This window comes from Myodes glareolus, chromosome 1, assembly GCF_982192425.1.
Source record: "Myodes glareolus chromosome 1, mMyoGla1.1, whole genome shotgun sequence".
Taxonomy (NCBI): domain Eukaryota; kingdom Metazoa; phylum Chordata; class Mammalia; order Rodentia; family Cricetidae; genus Myodes; species Myodes glareolus.
In genome coordinates, this window is record NC_142026.1 from 54,869,625 (window position 1) to 54,890,311 (window position 20,687).

Sequence of the window (20,687 nt, forward strand, 5' to 3'; positions counted from 1 at the left end):
CCCACATGACAGTGGGAAGCAATTCTAGAAGATAACACCCCCATCCCAAAAAATTTGTCCATAGGCTTGGGAATACTGTTCAGGGGTTTTTGATTATTACTTGTATTAGATAGAGGGTTGGGGTGAAAACACTGCTGAAAAGGGGGGAGATAGTAATAGTGGGTAATAGAGTGAATACTTGTGAGCTATTAGTAATAGATAATTTACATTGATATAGTTTTTGTATATTGATTCAAGTTCAGATTATATTGTTACTTTTGTTTACATTATTTGTGCACCTACACAAAGTTATTTTGTCAGATTGTACATATGCATATTATTATCTCTCTTTAGGACATTGTATATAATGATACAACTTTTAGGATATATTTTCATATTGCATTATATATTACTCGTACCTCTGATCAAGATACTTATATATTGTTTACATTTTGATGTCATTGTCCACATTTGTTGCACATTTGTTTACAGGTTATTTAATATTCTGACATGAAATTTTCGTCTGTAAGTTATACAGGTATTAATTATTATAGGTCAATAGTTGTTCATGCTTGCTGTACTTGACTTTGCTCCTGGTTGTGTAGAGGTCTTTGAGCCTATTATTTGTGATCCTGGAGAAGCTAAATAAGAAGATGAACCTGATGAAGATTATTTAGCTATCAGCCAGGAGGTAGGAAATAGACAAGAGTCCAAGGTAACCTCGGGTGCATGGGGGGGGGAGGGCTGATGGAAGGGGAGAGGGTTAGAGAGAAGGGAATAGGGGAGGAATGGAGAAAGCTCGGTGGCCTGGGATGGGGGGGAGGGAGGAAGGATGAATATGGGATCAGGGAAGAATATATTTCAACTAAGGGAGTCATTTTAGGGTTTACAGGAGACTTGATTATATATGGGATCCCAGGTCCAAGGAGAGATCCCCAGATTGTTCTCTGGACAGAGGAGAGGGTGCCTGAACCGGCCGTGGCCCATAACCATACTGATGTATATTTTGCTTATCACCATAGATCCTTCATCTGGCGAAGGACGGCGATACAGACGGAGACCCACATTGGAGCACCGAACTGAGCCCCCCAAGGTCCAAATGAGGAGCAGAAGGAGGAAGAACATGAAAAAGGAAATCAGGACTGCGAGGGATGCTATCACCCACTGATACAAGGGAACGGATCTAATGAGAGTTTACCAAGTCCAGTTGGACTGGGACTGAACGAGGACGTGATCTAACCAGATTCTCGGAATTTGGCCGGACTCTCTGAATGTGGCTGGCCCGAAGTCTTTCTGAAAAGCCATTGACAATGACACTGGGACTTGTTTCCTCTGCATATACTGGATTTTGGGGATCCAGTCTGTTTGGATACTCACCTTCCTGGACCTGGAGGGAGGGGGGAGGAACTTGAACTTCCCACAGGGCAGAAAACCCTGACTGCCCTAAGGGACGAAGAGGGAGGAGGAGAGGGAGTGGGGGGAGTGGGAGGGTGTTGGGAAGAGGGGCGGAAATGGAAACTTTTATAATTTAATAAAATTTACTTTCAAAAAAAAAAAAAGAAACATCACTCCATAGATCAACCTCTTTCCCACTTCTTTCATTTCCCATGCCACAGCAACCTTGTGGCGGAACCCAAAGGCATCCTGTGTACTTGGGCCATGAAACAATGAATGCCATTCTGTATGTTTTGGTGCATGGTACTTGTGGAAGCTTTTCCTTGTTTTTAGCTTCAACCTCAGCCTTCTATATCTACTAGCAGGCAGTAGATGCCTAGTTAGAACATAAACCTAATTAATCTTATCAATAAATCCACAACTCATATATCACAGCAAAAACCTGAGCGACCAGAGAAGCAAAGGAACACCACCATTGACTTCCTACCTCTTCCATTCCTTCAACCAAAAAGGCTGAGATCCTGTCTCTGCCCAACCTGTTCACTTCCCATTTTCTTTCTGTACAGACCTCCAGACCTCTATTTTTAACTAGTGGGTAGTTCTAACCTCTGATTCTAAGCAAGCTTTATTTGTCAGAACATAAAACATCACACAATATTTACTCCTTTATGTCTTAATAGAAATGAGAGGGTTTAAGAAACATAGAAAAACTATATGCAGTAAGTGCAATACTATATATATATATATACATATATATATGCAGTAATTACATTAACTATGTCTACTCTATATTAACATTTGACAAAATCAGAGAAAATACTCCGTTATCAAGCCTATCATGGTGACTTCCAAGTGTTGTACCTAATATACTTTCTATACTAACTTGTATTACCAATCAAAAACTATCATTTTATGTCTCTGAACCTCATACATTTTACACATCTTTTGTGAGAATTTCTTTTGAGTTTGGTAACAATGAAAACTATAAAACAACTGTATAGGCTTCAAGTCTATGAGAGACCTAAGAAGGATATAAAATTACCTAAGTAAACAGGAAAGACAGAGAAAAGAACTTCCAAATTTAAGAACTGACAGAATTAGCTGCCTGAACCATCCCCCAAGGTTTCTCTGCAACCTTGGTGCTTCCATCTCTTGCCTACCGGTTTAGCATATTTGACAGACTTCTCTGCGAAGCAGGATTTTTGAAGGACTGCCCACTTTGTCGTGGCAAAGTTCAGCAGTTATATTCTTTTTATTCTGCCTGTACAATTTGCACAATATATTATCAACAGTTGAGGAGAGGGTAGTATCTTGCCCAGTTGCTTAGTTTTGCCACAAAGAGAGTAAACACCATATGGAGTTTCTTTTTTGCTAACCACCTTCTCTGAAGTAGATTGGTGCTGCCAGGAGAAACATGTTTTATTATCTTTAAAAAAACCCAAACAACCTTACATTATTAAAATATTTTAAATGTCATATTGTGTAGATCTCTGAAGAGTTTAAAGTCTGCCTATCTATCTAAAACACATCCTTTTTGACCTTGATAACATACCTAATATGACTACAAATTTAATTGTAATAGGGGACTGACTATTTTTTTCAGGTTTTATTTATTTTTTATTATTATTAATTTATAAAAATTTCCACTTCCTCTCCTCCTCCCAATATCCTCCTACTCCCCCCACTCCCTTTCCTCCTCCCTCTCCAGTTCTAAGAGCAGTCAGGGTTTCCTGCCCTGTGGGAAGTTCAAGTTCCTCCCCCTGCCCTCCAGGTCTAGGAAGGTTAGCATCAAAACAGACTAGGATCCCAAAAAGTCAGTACATACAGACGAAACAAGTCCCAGTGCCATTATTAATGGCTTCTCAGACATCAGGGGACTGACTATTAAATACATTCTGAGGCTGCTAGCACATTTACTACCAACAGAGTTTCAGTTTCAGCATTTCCTTGTGTTAGTGGGCCTGGCAGACCCATATGAGATCTAATTTATGTAATATATAAGCAATGATTTCTATTTCTGATTAGTTCTTGTAGCTAAATAGATAACAAGGTCAATTTTTAATCAACTGGAATAAGTTCAGCAGTTTTAATATGTACAACAACTCTTTGCATATTGAAAGTCAGTAACTGTATTATGAGGTTCTGGAAAATCTAATACTACAATGAGAATAGTATATAATTCTAACTTTTGAACAGAACCATAAGGCCTTTGAATCACTTTATTCAAAGTTCCTGATTTATAATCTGCCTTTTCTGATTTCTTTGCATCAGTATAGACTGTGGGGGTTCCAGAAATTGGTGTTCCCTGTACATTGTGAGGAAGGGACTAGTTAGTATTCTTTTTAAACTGAATTCTCTTGCTTTTGGTACCTTTGTTGTTAATCTCTCCCCCAAATTACTGCAATCTCTTTGTAAATGTTTATTTTCTGCCCATATATTAGTCAATTTCAGCATTAGTAAAAGGTGCTATAATTCCTGCAGGATCTATCCCTGCTAATTTGGTGAAGTCTCAATTTCTGTTTTAGAATCAACTCGAAAATCTTTTCTACATAGATCTTTAATTTTTCACTCTGTTTGTGTGGTAAAGATAAAATACTAAGAGAGTATCTTCTCTCTGCATTAAAATTCCTGTAGCAGAGTGTGTAGAAGGTAAAATAATCAGAATGGGATAAAGCTCTGCATATAAATGATCCACATGTGCATCTTGCAATTTCTTTTCCACAAAAGCCAATTCTCTCTCAGCTTTAGCTGACAACTTTCTTGGACTATTTAAGTCCTTGTCACCTTGTAGGTTTGAAATAAATTGTTCAATTCTTGGGTTCTTATTCCAAATTCAATATGTTTTGGAATACTTTTCCAATATGTTTGGAAGCCAGTGTCTTCCAGAAATTTTTGAAAGTCTTTAACTGTCCCTAATTGATCTTTGCAGATTTGTACCTCTTGAGGTTGGTTGTTTTGTAAACCTATTTTATATCTTAGGTAATTAATCCAAACTTCTCTTTGTATTTTTTTCAGGAGCAATTTGTAATCCCAAACAAGGCAAAATTTTCTCTACTTCCTCAAACATTTTCTCTAAAGTATCTACATTTGAATCAACCAGCAAGATATCATCCAAATAGTAGTAAATTACAGAGTAAGGAAACTGTACACAAATCATTTCTAATGGCTGTCATATTAAAAATTAGCATGGGGTGGGACTGTATAACATCTTTTTGGGAAAAGTTTCCAATGATATTTCTAATCAGTCTGAAAATTGTTACAAGTAGGCTTCCTGAAGGGAACTTATCCTCAATCTTTTTCTTGTAAGCGATCAACAAAAAGCAGTCTTTTAAATCAATAATTATAATGGACCACCCTTTATGTGATAGAAAAGTCAGTGCAATTACAGGCTGTAAAAAGCCCACTGGCTGAATCACCTTAGTAATGGCTCTTAGATCTGTTACCATTCTCCATTTTCCAGATTTCATTTTTAGAACAAATATAGGACAATTCCCAGGACTGGTCGATTCCTTGATATGTTGAGCATTTACCTGCTCCTGTACCAGCTGTTCTAAGGCCTGTGAATTTCCTGATGTCCAAGGGTATTGTTCTACCCAGACAGATTTGTCCGTTAAGCATTTTAAAGATAGAGCTGTTGGTACTTTTGAAAGATCAGCAGGTATTGTGCCCTGTTTTTGTACAACCTGAATGGTCAATGACTGTTCTTTATAATACCTTTTAATATTTTCCTCAGAAATATATGTCAGTTTATGGATTCTTTCTGAGATTGGAGATTTTCATTTACATATCTATAAATTGACTGCTATGTTAGCCACATATGGCTTTAATGTTCCTCTCTGTTCTTCTGGTCCTACACATTCAACCCTTCTAGTGCAACCCTCACCATACCAGGAAAAGTTCTAACCCCTAAAAGTTGAACATTTACCTCCTGAAGAGGCCAATTTGGGAGTCAAGATTCTGGTACAATTATTGTTACATTGGTCCCTGTGCCTGTGAGACCTTCATTTACAATGTCATTTATTTATATTTTTAGTTTTGGTCTCTGATCTTTCATAGAAGTCTGCCAAAATATTTATTTGATGGGTTCTCCTGAAATTTTTGCTTTATCCTCTAAAATTGAGCTATCATCCAGAGCAGTATAGTTTTTAGTATCTATTTCTGTTTTTTTTAATTGGCTTATACATCTTTCTCTGCTCTCCTCCTTTTGTCTATCTCCCCTTCTACCCTCTCCCATATCCCCCACACTCCTTATTTACTCAGGGGATCTTGTCATTTTCCTCTTTCCTATGTAGATCAATGTATGTCTCACTTAGGGTTCCTATTTTTTAAGTTATTATACACACACACACACACACACACACACACACACACACACACACACAAGTGCTCTGTCTCCATGTCCCTGAAGATGGCCCCAGAGCCCACTATAGCTGTTTGCTGGCTACCATGTGAGTCCTGGGAGTTGAAGTCAGACTTTTGAAAGAGAATTCAGTACTCTTAACTACTCAGCCAAATCCCTTACTCTAGTATGGTTTATAACAATAGGCATTAGGTTCTTTAGTTGTTCTGGGATGAAGTTTTCTTCAACCAAGTTGGACATGGGTGTTTGAGAGAGGTTCCCCAGGCATTTTCTGATGCAAAGGATTACCCTTTCTGTCCTTTGTTGATAGGCATTCATTGTTCCCTTTTGGCCTTTGCTGATTCTTCTGTCTACTCCAGAAGGTAGGGGTGTTCTGTTTGGATTACTCCTAGAAAAAACATTGCTTCTAGAATGTACAGTCTAGAAAAATCCTTCAAGAAAATCCCTTTTTCAGTGACCTTGTTTACCACAACTAAAATATCTGACATTTTGATTTTTCTTCAAGCCTCTGGAAATCACCTCTCCTAACTAAGCACCTTCATGGTAATGGGATTCAATACTGACTATTTTTCAGATCCGTTCCTATATGTAATTTCTAATGGAAGTTTCTGTCCCACACAGTCCCACAGTCATTCAGTCCGACAAAGAAACACCCAGAGGCTTATATTAATTACAAACTGTTCATAAACAATTAATTCATTTATTAATTATAAAGTATTAATCAGGTTTAGTATTAACTAGCTCTTATAACTTAAATAAACCCATAATTCTTATCTATGTGGCTTGGTACCTTTTTTCAGTGTTACATTCTCATCTTGCTTTCTCTGTGTCTGGCTGGTGATTGATTCTGCCTTTCCCCTTCCAGAATTCTCTTTGTCTGGTTGCTCCACCTATACTTCCTGCCTGGGTACTGGACAATCCACCTTTTATAAAATGAATACAAGTGACAACCTTTACAGTGTAAAAGAGCATTTGCCTATGACAGATCTTGTCATTAATGGCCTAATTATCATTTGCTTTATGAATTAACTTTTCCAAAACACAAAGATTCAATTATTTGTCTAGCTTCTGAATTTGGTGTCATTCTATTCACACCAAAAATCAATCTTTGTGAAAAAAAAATCAGTGAAGGTTTCTTTTGGGCCCTGTATAACTTTAGTAAATGACTGAGTCCTCTTTCTGACTTCTTTTGTCCCAAGCATTCAAAGTTGCTGCATGGTATAGAGTCAGGGTATGGTCATCAGTCACCGTATAGATACTGTCTTTGTACAGCAGCAAAACTGCCCTCTTGAAGACATTGGTCTTGGGAGATTTCAAGACTTCTAGCTCACTTTGTTGCTCACTGGTCCTAGCCTTAACTTTTTACCACGTGTTCCACTGTAACTGTGGACCAGGTTCCAATATGCTATTGTAACCAAATCTTTCCAGTCCTGTGGGACAGTTTTATTACTAGTTGACCATGAATTTAACATCTGCTGTACAAAAGTTGAATGCATGCCATATAAAACTATAGCTTCCTTGAATCTCCTCAAACCTAACCTTTCCACAGGAGCCCAGTTACCTCTGACATAGCTTTGGGGATACTGTCATTTGGCAGTTATTTCAAGAAGTCGACTAAATAAATTAAGGCTGGTTGTCTGACAACCTTGGACTGTTCCTCTTTAATATTAGAATGTAATGATGTGGTTGGGTCTCCTTTCAATTCCTCTTTCTTTATCTTAATATCTTGATTATCTGTTTTAAGAAATTTTCTTAAGTCTTATAACTCATAAGAAGAAATTCCATTATTTTCTTTAGTAATTAGTTATACAGCTTGCATATTGTCAGTAGTCACCTTTTCTAAGGCCTTTATCTCTTAGCAGTCATATCAACAAATTTTCTAAGGGATAAAACAAGATGTATCAAACCAATAATATTTAGAGTTGACATTATATAAATCCCTTCTAAATTAATTATCCCCTCTAATTGTTTCCATCCTAACAGTATTTCCCGTTTTTGGATGTGGACAAAACTACTCTCCCTTTGTTTTTTGAACTAATCCACCCTTTAAGAGTTCCCAATTGTCTTATCAAATCTGCTGATGATAACGGTAAAGTCTGAGGCCAGGTGTCTCTTCTTAGCATGTCTGAGCTGAAACTCAGGCGCCGTCCATCCTGGCTGAGAACAGCTGCCCTGACCCTGTGTCAGAAGCCTGACTAGGGGGTTCCAGGGAAGGCCCACACTTGTGGGGAGAAAAGGAATCAAGCAGCCAGCGATCTGCAAGAGAAAAAGTGTGAAATCAGCCATGTGAGTGGCAGGAAGTGAAAGCACAGAGCTACCTGAAGGCAGAGCTGGTTGGTGCTGAGGGACTAAAAACAGAGGCATTTGGAGACAAGCGCCTGTGGAGTTTGGGACTTGTGGACATTTGCTGTAGAGACTGCTGCAGGAAAATTCCAGACTTGCTCAGAGGGCTTCCAGAAGAAGGGAAAGACGGACAGATGTGGTGACTCCCCAACGAAACACAGTTCTAACCCATGAACATCACAACCTTGTCTGTCTTTGTGATCCCATCTTGATCTGAGAGGTGAGTCCAGTGCTCCTAAGCTGACCCCAACCCCCTGCCTTGTTCCTAGCAATGCTCCCACCATCCCCTGTACTTCCTTTCCTAAGAAAATAAACTCTACATCTATGTACATATAGGTCACCAAAATGGGGTGTCTCAAATAGGAAGTCCAGAACTTCAGACTTACACTCCATACCTTCACACAGAGTTCTCTAGACCAGCTCAGATTCAGCACGACCCCAAACCTCTGTCTTTTCTTTTCTTTCTAGTTGTTTGGTTGCTTTTTTTGACAGAGTTTCTCAACATAGTCTTAACTGTTCTGGAGCTCACTCTGTAGGATGACATCAAACTCAGAGATGTACCTGTCTTGGCTACTCAGTGCTGAAATTAAAGGGTGTGTACCACCATTGCTTGGCCCAAACCTTCTTAATGACATTCTTTCTAAAAAAAAATATCTAGCCTACCATTTCACTTCATCTGACAGCATTTCCTTCCTTCCAATTGACTCATGACTGTTTTTGGTTTGCAGGTATAAACTGCTGGAGATGGCTCAGTGGCTAACTGATTGGCTGCTCTTTCATGGAACCCGGTTTGATTCCCAGCACCTACCTGGCAGTTCACAATGGTCTATACCTTCAGTCTCAGGGTACAGAGCTTTTTCTGGTCTTCTGGGCAGTGAACATTATGAGCACAGACATACATGTGAGCTAAACATACATACATATACAAATAAATAATAGCCTCTTCAGCTCACCTTGACACTAGCGTCCTCAGAATCAAATTTCCTGGCCTCATCCGCTCAGCCCTCCATCTCTCCAGAGTCGCATCTCCATGCCTCTCAACACATGGTTCTCGTATAAAAAATTTCTAAAGCCTCTCTTGCACTGGGTGACAAACAAGCACCTCACAGAGTCAGGCTCCCCAGTGCAGATCAGCCTGGTGAGTTTGAAAATACCTTGGAGGGGCTGACTGTGACAACAGACAAGGGCAGGGCAGTCCAGCACCATCCCAGGCCCAGTTAGACAGTTCAGCCTCTACCTGCTGACCAAGGGCTGAGGGAAGCCGCTCCGGGCTGGGACTCAGCAAAATTCCGCCGGCCCGTGCTAGCCAGCCTGGGTGTCACCAAGCGACGTATTCCCGTGACACTCGAGTCTCTGAGATACTTAACTTGAGAAGGCAGCACAAACTCAGACTCTCAGGCCACCTAGACTCATACCTGGCAGTTGAACGACTGCAGAATTGCCTCCTTGGAGGCAAAGCGCTGAGGCTTCTGGGTAAACGTAGTATCATCAAGCCTGGACCTTCATGGGAGTGAACACCCTAAAGTTGGAACAAGGATATGCACAGGCACTTGGCTATCAGCCTTGATGGTACCCTGAAGTTCTGGCCTCCCTCCTGCAGCAGGGACCTATCATGGTGTGGTGGAAATGCCTGCACCAATCACAGAAGTGTAGAGAGTTCTTATTTCAGATATTCTCCAATGCTGCAAAATCAGATTACACAGGCAACCAGATTTGTCTCTCCCAAGAATTGTGTTAACCTGATGACGTATGAGTTAATAGTATTCCCTTATTTCTATTCAGATGTATGTGAACTGACCCTTTATAAAGTCAGTGGGGCTGGTGAGATGGCTCAACAGTTAAAGGCTCCCTACCCTGGCATCCTGAGTTCAAACCCCTGGACCTACAAGGCAGAAGGAGAACACCTTTGACCTCTATATAAACACACACACACACACACACACACACGCACAAGCACACGAACACACACACACACACACACGCACGCTCACACAAACATACAGATAACAAAGTAAGTCATGGTCCCAGAAGCCTGACATAGCTGCCCACAGCCCAGCTGTAGTTGGGTTATATTGATGGGACTCAAGGCCCATAGGAACATTTTATCTGAGGCATATGCAATTGGTCAATTCTCAAATAGTGAGAAAAAGGAACAGATTTTGCTGTCCAGAGCCTGTGTGATCCTCATCAGACACTCTGCTCCTCTGGTCCTTCACTGCTCCATGTTCCTGTGGATATTATTATATTGCGGATATTATTTATGTGCCCTATGGACTATGGCCCATGAGAGTGACAGACACTCTGGCTGTGGTGACTGTGGTCTCCTAACGTGTTCTGCAGGGGCATTTTTCAGTGCTGCAATTCAGTAGTGACAGTTCAATGTCTCACTGGATGTCCCTGCCATGTCCCAACTCACGCAATGCCCAACCATAAATCCAAACAGTGTAGGCTACCCTATGAATCACAAGGCTTTTATTGTTAGAATCCTGATTTTAGACACCTGGAGGGTAGGGGTAGGGCTTGCCACATCTATGCAGGCGTGGAGGCAAGTGGCTTCCTTGAGTTTTTGGTGAAGACAGAATCATTGGCAGAAAAGGGCAGCATCTATTTTATCCTGCAAAGAAAAAGGTGGCAAAGTGACAGAGGTGAAGGAGACCTCAGCAGTCATACATGGGACACCACTTGGCAGGGACCTGCATTCTGTCTGCAACAGCTCCTGGGTCTGACTTGGCCCAGGGAGTCTCCTCTCCATTCTGTCTCCAACAAACCATTCAGGGCGAGCCTTGTAACCAGCCTCTAATCCAGCCTAAAGGGAAGAGCCACCTGCCCTAGGGACACCATGGTCACATGTGGGACACAATGGAGAAGCAGCTGGGAAAGGCCAGCTGGGGCGTTAGATGAGCCAGAAGACAGCTGTGGCCCCACAGTGAACTGATTCCTGTCACATGATGACCTAGAGACATGCAGGTGGAATGTTGACAATTCCACCAGTTCTAGGGACAAGAGGGGATTCAGTTAGATTTTGCAGCTGGGCATCTCAGGCCTGGATTCCACACAGTGACCTTAGGGATCCAGAGGACAAGAAAAAACATGTGTGTTTAGGTGCGTGGTGGTAGACTTGAAAAGTTATTATAAACCATCTGGGCTGAAAGAGGGGTACCAGGTGCTGATGTGGCTGGACACAGAAGCCTGGACCAGAAAGACAAATAGAGACCAAGTGGTATTTTGGGGCAAGGGTCTTGCCCTAGCCCTAGCCCTAGCCCTAGCCCTAGCCCTAGCCCTAGCCCTAGCCCTAGCCCTAGCCCTAGCCCTAGCCCTAGCCCTAGCCCTAGCCCTAGCCCTAGCCCTAGCCCTAGCCCTAGCCCTAGCCCTAGCCCTAGCCCTAGCCCTAGCCCTAGCCCTAGCCCTAGCCCTAGCCCTAGCCCTAGCCCTAGCCCTAGCCCTAGCCCTAGCCCTAGCCCTAGCCCTAGCCCTAGCCCTAGCCCTAGCCCTAGCCCTAGCCCTAGCCCTAGCCCTAGCCCTAGCCCTAGCCCTAGCCCTAGCCCTAGCCCTAGCCCTAGCCCTAGCCCTAGCCCTAGCCCTAGCCCTAGCCCTAGCCCTAGCCCTAGCCCTAGCCCTAGCCCTAGCCCTAGCCCTAGCCCTAGCCCTAGCCCTAGCCCTAGCCCTAGCCCTAGCCCTAGCCCTAGCCCTAGCCCTAGCCCTAGCCCTAGCCCTAGCCCTAGCCCTAGCCCTAGCCCTAGCCCTAGCCCTAGCCCTAGCCCTAGCCCTAGCCCTAGCCCTAGCCCTAGCCCTAGCCCTAGCCCTAGCCCTAGCCCTAGCCCTAGCCCTAGCCCTAGCCCTAGCCCTAGCCCTAGCCCTAGCCCTAGCCCTAGCCCTAGCCCTAGCCCTAGCCCTAGCCCTAGCCCTAGCCCTAGCCCTAGCCCTAGCCCTAGCCCTAGCCCTAGCCCTAGCCCTAGCCCTAGCCCTAGCCCTAGCCCTAGCCCTAGCCCTAGCCCTAGCCCTAGCCCTAGCCCTAGCCCTAGCCCTAGCCCTAGCCCTAGCCCTAGCCCTAGCCCTAGCCCTAGCCCTAGCCCTAGCCCTAGCCCTAGCCCTAGCCCTAGCCCTAGCCCTAGCCCTAGCCCTAGCCCTAGCCCTAGCCCTAGCCCTAGCCCTAGCCCTAGCCCTAGCCCTAGCCCTAGCCCTAGCCCTAGCCCTAGCCCTAGCCCTAGCCCTAGCCCTAGCCCTAGCCCTAGCCCTAGCCCTAGCCCTAGCCCTAGCCCTAGCCCTAGCCCTAGCCCTAGCCCTAGCCCTAGCCCTAGCCCTAGCCCTAGCCCTAGCCCTAGCCCTAGCCCTAGCCCTAGCCCTAGCCCTAGCCCTAGCCCTAGCCCTAGCCCTAGCCCTAGCCCTAGCCCTAGCCCTAGCCCTAGCCCTAGCCCTAGCCCTAGCCCTAGCCCTAGCCCTAGCCCTAGCCCTAGCCCTAGCCCTAGCCCTAGCCCTAGCCCTAGCCCTAGCCCTAGCCCTAGCCCTAGCCCTAGCCCTAGCCCTAGCCCTAGCCCTAGCCCTAGCCCTAGCCCTAGCCCTAGCCCTAGCCCTAGCCCTAGCCCTAGCCCTAGCCCTAGCCCTAGCCCTAGCCCTCTTGGGAGGTCTGATCTGGCTTGACTGAGCTGAACAGCCAGTGTACTTCCTGCCCCTTCCTCCTGACATCTTTCTGGATTCACAGAGAATTTGCAGTGCTGGGGAGGAACACATGCTCCATCCCTAAGCTGAGGTGAGGAGGTTGGCACACAGGCTCCCGGGCCAGACACACAGAGAACTCACCACCAATCTCTGTGTATTTGCCTTGTCTTCCACTGTCAGCTTGTTATCAACACATGTCTTCATAGTTTTAGCAACTTCCAATGTGGCAGGGTCATTCCTGTACTGGCTCACGAAATCCAAATAGTCAGGCACAGACGGGCCAAGGAGAAGAGCAATCTCCTTCTTTATAGGTGGGCAAATGCTACAATCTGGAACACAATGAAATGGTGATCCCTCATGAAAGCCGTGCATCAGAACATAGATGTCCTTCCTGAGGAGTGAGAGTGTGAGGGCCCAGGAGACCCTGCATCTCTGACACCCACATCCTAGAACCCACTTCCCAGAGGTCACCCACACCCTAGTACCCGCTTCTCTGAGATCACCCACACCCTAGTACCCTCTTCCGTGAATTCACCCACACCCTGGTACCCACTTCCCCCCGAGGTCAGGAGCGGGGCAGCCCCAAACAACATGAGAGCACCAGTGAGCTTCATGGTAATGGCGGCAGGTGCTGCTACCCAGTGGGACCCTTTTTTAATGGCCCTGCTCTGCTCAGGGTGCAGGGAGGGGCTGGGTCTGAGCTCTCCAGTCCCCTCCCAGAACCCTGCTGGGAACTCCCTGGGTCTGTGTACTGGGTGGGGCAGGGAGATGTGTGTTTTGGCAAGAGAGTAAGATCCTGGTCAACAAAGAGCCCATGTTCAGCCTGGACCATGTGCTTAAGGTCACATGTCATGTGAGGACCAAAGAAGTGAAGGGCAGGGAGAGGGCCAGGTCCCTCCATCAGGCCTCCAGAGTGACATCTCCGTCACCCTGTCACACCAGGGAACTCAACATTTATCAAAATCCTCCCTAGTAGTCAATGTCTAGGGTAGACCAGACCACTGACCACTTGGGGACCCTGCTCTGACTGTTTCCGTCCCTGCCCCCATTTTTCACTTGCTTCAAGGCTCCATTGAAGCCGACTCTAAGCCTGAAGTCCTCCTGCTGTCGGAGCCATCCTTCAACTCCATCTTTTCATTGTTGTTGTTATTTTGTTTGTTTCATTTTATGTCATGGTCTCTATACATAGCTCTGGCTGTCCTAGAACTCACTATGTAGATCAGGCTGGTATTAAACTCACAGAGATGCACCTGCCTCTGCCTGGGATCCGACGCACGCAGTATCCAGCTAAACTTGACCTATTACACCCTTTGCTGATGTTTCTGATTTTTTAGCTGACAGATTCATGCACAGGTTAGTCCCCAGACAGCTAACTGGGGATACTCCTGCCTCAACTTCCCATAAGCAGGGATTCTGTGTGGAAAGCCCCACATCTTCGCCTGATTTGTTTGGAAACTACCAGTCCCCCGACCACTCTGTGTGCCCTGAAACTGGAACTCATCATTACCCTGGCCTGTTTGTCATCCAGAGCATCTCTGCACCAGGTACGGCACCACCTCCCCATAAACATGACCCCAGGGAGAACCCGGACGACCATATGCTCGGACCTCATGTCTGATGTGCTTGCCCTTCACCTGGCTGAAAGATTGGATGCTTCATTCCCCAGACTGTTTTGAAAAAACACCAAATCTGAGGGACAACCTGTTATGGTATCCATAGGTCTTGGCTACACAAAACCCCACATGTCTGCTGCTGGGTGGCATCTGTAGCCCTCTGCTACCTGTCAGAGCTGGCATCAGGCTTTTTGTAGATCTCACAGAGGTTAAGACCCTTGACCCCACATGTCAGAGGACACAAGACTTCTACACATTTCCGCAGTGATTGGAGCTGCTCATTTGAACCATTAATATTCTCTTACAAGATGTCTCTACTGTTTTCCTCACAGTTTCCTATTTGTGTTCATGTGTGTGCGTGTGTGTCTGTGAACTCACACAATCTTCATTTGTGTGTGTGGTTACACAGTATGCTGGTGAGTTTTATGTCAATTTGACACAGCTAAAGCCATCAGAGAGGAGGGAACCTAATTAAGAACATGCCTCCACATGGTAGTGCTGGCACACGCTTTAGTCTCAGTATTTGGATACCAAAGGTAAGGGTTTCTTTGATTTTGAGACCAGCCTGGTACACAGAGAGTTCCATGATGGTCAGAGCTACACAGAGATACACCTGGTTCTTGAAACACCAAAAGATGAAATAAAACAAAAGAAAATAAGAAAAGAAATATGCCTCCATAAGTTTGGACTGCAGGGAAGCCTGTAAGGCGTTTTGTCTTCCCAACACCTCAGACAGGTTTTCTCTATGTAGCCCAGGCTGTCTTGGAACTCACTCTGTAGACCAGGCTATCCTAGAACTCAGAGATTCGCCTGCTTCTGCCTCCCAAGGGCTGGGATTAAAGGCATGCACCACCATCCCCTGGCCAGGCATTTTCTATATTAGTGATTAATGGGGGATGGCTCAGGCCATTGTTAGTGGGGCCATCACTAGGCAGGTGGCTCTGGGTTCTATAAGAAAGCAGGCTGAGCAAGCCATGGGAAACAAACCAGCAAGCAGCACCCGTCCTGGGCCTCTGAATCAGTTTCTGCCTCCAGGTCCCTGCCCTGATGGAGTTTCCTGACTTTGATGTTGAATGGTTCTGCAAGTATAAGACAAATAAACCATATCCTCCTTAGTCAATGTTTGATCACGGTGTTTTTTTCAGAGCAATAGCAATCTTTTTATTTTTTTAATGTGTTTATTTATTTTGTTTTTCATATAGGGTTTCTCTATGTAGCAACTCTATACTGGAACTCGCTTTGTAGACCTCGATGTCCTTGAACTCACAAAGATCGGCATGCCTCTGCATCCTGAGTGCTGGATTAAGGCATGCAGCATCCGGACCAGCTGAGGAATAGCTATGTTTACTAAATCACATGGTATACATTTGTGTATGAACATGGCAGCCAGAGATTGAAAATCAGGTGCCTTCAGTTGCTCTCCAACATGTCAATGCCCATGTGTGTTTGTGTGTACAAGTACACACATACATATTTTGACTTTTTAGTAAGATCTTATTTATTCTTGATTACGTGCCTGGGGATTTTTCCTTCATGGATATCGTATGATCTGCCTGCAGTGCCTGTGGTTGTCAGAGGCAATTGTTGGATCCTCTACACTGGAGTGACAGATGGTTGGTAGCTGCCATGTGGGTCCTCGGTCCTCTTAACAGCTGACCACCTTATAGTTTTTGAGACAGGGAATCTTACTAAACCTGGAGTTTGCTAATTTAAAAACATTAGCAGGCCAGTGACCTCCAGGGGTGGATTCTCTAGGGCTGGGATTACAAGGTGAGCAGTTGCTCCTGTCTTTCCTATTGGGTTCTGGGATTGAAATTCTAGTACTCCAGCTTACACAGCAAGGCATTTCCTGACTGAGCTGTGTCCCTGGCCATCTTGCTTCTGTCTTTGGAAACACGTGCTCACACTGAAGGACTGAAGGAAGTTATTCCTCTGCCCAGAGGACAGGAACAACTAGAAATAGTTATGATTTCTTCTGGAAGAACACCATCTTTCATTCTTATTTATCTTCTCATCCAACCATTCATGCCAGCATGGACTCATGTTATTTCCCAATTCTTTTATAGCCCAATAAGGATGTTATTTAGTTTGTGGTTCAAATTGTTAAATATTGATCAATAGGAGCTCATTTAGAATCCCTTGTACCAGTTCTCAAAGACAGTATTCATGTGTATGCAATCATGTACTTCTGTGTTTTTGTGTGCTATGTGCATGTGTATGTGTATGTACACAGGTGTCATGGTTCATGTCGTGTCATGTGTGTGTGTGTGTGTGTGTGTGTGTGTGTGTGTGTGAATGTCAGAGGACAATTTGCAGGAGTTAGTTCTCTTCTTGAACCATGTGGGTTCTGGGATTTGAACCAAGGTCACCAGGCTTAGCACCAAGCACCTTTAATGAATGAGTAAGCTATCTCAACTGCCTCCCACCCTACTGTTTGAGACAGGTCTGTTATTGAACCTGGAGCTCCCATGGCATAGGTGGAGCCACCACACTCAGCTCCTACAGTGTCCTGGAGATCTGAACTCAGGTCTTTAGGCTTGCATAATGAGCACTTTTCCACTGAGCCATCTCCTTAGCCACTCCATTTTTGTGTGGGAGGCAGTGGATTAACCTCAGGGCTTTGCATTGCTAAGAAATGCTCTACTGTGTTAGTGAGCTAGTGACAAAACCCAGATAAGAAGCCACTTACTGCTTACAGTTTTTGGAATACGGTCCATGACGATGGGGTAGGCTTGGTGCAGGAACTCGACACGGTTTATCACATCTACAGCCAGGAAGCAGAGAGACGTGAATGCCCAGCTTCCTTTATCCTTTCCACCCCTTGTGACCCTAGTCTACGCTGCCCACATAAAGTCAGACATAATTAACAGAGCCTAAATACTAGTAATCAGAGAGCTTTGTTTCCATGGTGTTTCTAAACCTAGACAGGATGACCTTCAGGATTAGCAATCACACACAGTAAGCCTCCTCCCTCCGGGAATGGTTAACAGTATGCCCAGTAATCAATGTCATTTGTGTCGCAAACATTATTCTGAGGGTAGTAGGTTGAATTGAACTTGAGAGAGTCCACACACAGCACTGCCTGGAGACAGTGGAGCGCTCTAGTTTATACATGGACAGTCCACAGTGACATGGGGGTCTGTGGACAACTGAGAGTTCTTGGTACAAGGATGACTCTCTCCCTCTACTGTGAACTGCTGTAACCACATTGACTCTACTGTTTAGACCTCTTTGAGGCCTGCTTACTGGTGGACGTGAGACAGACAAGAGCAGGATGACAGGGAGGATCTACCATGGTGGGGAGGGGAATTTGCAGCATGATGCAGTAGTAGAACAAAATCATCACCAGCCCCTGAGGATCCACACATGACCAAAAACACTGAGACTACCCTGGCTGAGAATAACTGAAAGTCCCAGAGGGCGCCCCCATGTCCTCAGAGGTCTAGAACAAAGGTTGTAGTAGCTAAGATGTCCACGTGTCCCCATTATGTCCCCTTAGAAATACACACTTCTGCTCCGATCTTGAACTTAGGTAGATAGATAGTGTTCTTGGCAGTTGGCAGCCTTCAGTAATATAAACCCTCCTTGACCCCTGTAGTTTCCACCTCCAAGCTTGAGGAGGACATGCTTGGACCCAGGGGAAGAAACAGATATGAGTGTTGAGCCAGGATAACAGGCATTTGTCTCAGCACGTGGCTGCTTGCAAAGGTCAGCTCTAACCATTTTCTGCCAAAGGTGCAGCCACTTCTGTACAGAAAGTGAGCACACAGGATGTCTCCAGCCATTTGTTCTTCAGAGTGGGAGGGGCTCCTAAGCTCTCTCCCCCGTGCAAGTGGGAAGGGGATCCATAGGTGCCAGGTTCTTGCCCAAAGGCATTTGGAACTCCAGGAAGGCAGGGTTGCATTGGGGTGGGATGGCCGTGGGCGGGACTGGGCTGAGGGACACAGCATCTTATAGGGTAGCAGCATCTGCTCTGAGAACAGCCTTAGCACTCTACACCATGAAGGGGACGTTGTTTCTGCTGGCTTTGCTGCTGACTCAGGACCTGGGCATCCAGTCACGTGAGAATGGGAACTGATGGCCTCTCTGACCCTTGCCCATTCTATCTCCCTTCCATATCAATCTGGTGATCTAGGGGGACTCTGGGAGATCACTATCCAGGATTCCTGCAGAAGACCCTTGAAGTTTTCTGTTCCGAATTATGACAGTTGTGGTGGGTGGAATGGGGAGACAGAGGTGTGGTGGTGAGGCAGGCTTTTAGCTGCATGCATGGCTGAAACTGTGTAATATATGGGATTTGTGTGAAGGTCAAATATGCAGGCTGGTACGCTCATAGGTTCACCTTCTGCTGGGAGTGGGCTGTATCTGGGAGGCAGCGGACTTTGGGAGGGCAGGACTGTGTGGAAGGTCAGTTAGGACCTTCGCAAAGTGGCAAGAAACCCTGAGTCTTCACTCCTTCCAGCCAGGGTCTCTGTTTATGATGTATTTCTGTCTGTGTTTGCAGAGAAAGGATGCCTACCTTTTCATATGTTCTATACTTTACGCTCCTTTGTAAACGAGGTCGTATTGAATCTCTACCTTGCAAATTATGAGGCTACTGATGCAGAAAGCGAGGCTTTTGGAAAAATCATGGAGTGCTCCAGAGCCACAGGAGTGAAAGGCAAAGCCCTGACTACCAAATTTCTGGTAAGACGCTATGCAACCTCACCATGTACCCTATGGTAGAAAGCTGTGTAGAAATGATGTGGGCAACCAGTCACGTGTGTCACAGAATCAACACCAGAGCACGGAAACCTTGCCCACCCTAGCACATGTCCATGCAGCATGCTGGTCCACACCCACTCTGTCTATGCAAGTTCCTGTACAGCGCTCCCCCATGATTGGTGACCACCAGGTTCTCACCAAAGCAGGACAGGGACACTCACAGGAGAGTTCTTGCTCTGGCTTCTGCATAGAGATGGAACCCTCAGCTCTCCTCTAAGGTGCCTGAAGGTTCTGTCTACTGGCCAGGGTCACCTTCTCTGGAGCCTCCCTTAACTCTGCTCTCCTGTCTCAGATGGAACCCAACTTCCACTGGCTTCCTCAGAGCCACAGCCAGAACCTCCCTCCATGGCTTAAATGCCACCATTTCCACCAGAGAGTGCCTGCAGCTACTCACCCCAGCCGATCCTGATCTCCCTTAGTCTCTTATTTAAGCACAGCTGGATTACAGAGATGCATGTTTTGAATATTCCATCTCTCACTCTCTGTTTCCAAAGTACTTTTAGTTTGGGTGTCAGGTCATGAAAAACCACAGCACTCTCCAAGAAGGAATTTCTTCCAGCACATCCACACAGGGATGTATTTCTAACATGACCACACAGCCAATGTGCTGACAGATGTCCTCAGGTATGAGACATCATCAAAGCTAGAACTCAGCCATCTCGTCCCCTCTTCAGACCTAGCCACCATCATGTCTTATGGAACTTCTCCCTTCATCCCTGACTGGCTGGAGCAGCTTTTCAGACTTTCTCCTGGCAGCTGTGAAGGAGCTGCAGCTCCCTGGGGGCAGAGTCTGTTGCTGGAACCCTGAATCACTGCAGGGAATTTTCTTCCTTCTCAGAAAGTGACTTCATGAAGTTTCTTCATCATGGGTGACTGGGGAGCACTGTTGGGGTTCTGCTCCTTGACTGTAACAACCTCTGCCCATTTTTGTCTTTTGGTTTTACAGTACTCCATCGTGAACAGCAACGAATGTGTAGAATACTACACCAAAGACATTGTAGACAATATAAGGGATTCTTTCCAAACTTAACTTGCTTGGAAAATGATGACTGATCTGAGAGCCACCTTGCTGCCCTGTCCACTTTCAGTCCTGAAGTTGGAATCCAGACACCTGTCCCCTTCTTTCTCAGTCTGTTAAGCTGATTCAATAAACACCTGCGTCTATGATCAGGGTCCCATGTCTGTGTGTTGTACATGCATCATGTGACGTCTTCAGATCTAGGAGACAGAGAAAGGATTTGGGTAGACACTCAGAGCAGGGAAAGTCCCACTGACTGATTAGTTATCATGGGAAAGCCATTTCAGCCATTTTGTTGCTATGTAGACCAGGCTGTCCTCAAAATCCCAGAGAACCACCCATCTCTGCCTCCCAATGCTGAGATTAAAAGCATTGGCCCCCACCACACATGGCTCACTGCGGCTTTATGAGTCTGTAGGACAGGAGCTGTCTGAGGCTAAAGAGCATGGAATCATCCACAGGTTTCATCTCAGGCTGTCAGGATAGGAATGAGATACACAGCTACTCACTTCATATGTTGCCTCTGGGTTTATCACAGGTCAGCTGACTCTTTATAGCT

General features: G+C 45.3%; 2 protein-coding genes across 2 annotated transcripts; one reads left to right on the top strand and one right to left on the bottom strand.

Moving 5' to 3' along the window:
• Positions 1-10,658: 10,658 nt before the first annotated feature.
• LOC148123343 (major allergen I polypeptide chain 1-like) lies at positions 10,659-13,347 on the bottom strand. The gene is made up of 3 exons (XM_087909858.1): positions 13,287-13,347; positions 12,875-13,062; positions 10,659-10,691 (listed from the first exon to the last, which is right to left on the bottom strand). The coding sequence occupies exons 1-3, from the start codon at positions 13,345-13,347 to the stop codon at positions 10,659-10,661; spliced, it is 282 nt and encodes a 93-aa protein (XP_087765984.1).
• A 4,912-nt stretch (positions 13,348-18,259) lies between these two features.
• LOC148123344 (androgen-binding protein homolog) lies at positions 18,260-20,140 on the top strand. Its single transcript, XM_087909889.1, has 3 exons — positions 18,260-18,407; positions 18,851-19,032; positions 20,057-20,140. The coding sequence occupies exons 1-3, from the start codon at positions 18,260-18,262 to the stop codon at positions 20,138-20,140; spliced, it is 414 nt and encodes a 137-aa protein (XP_087766015.1).
• Positions 20,141-20,687: the final 547 nt, after the last annotated feature.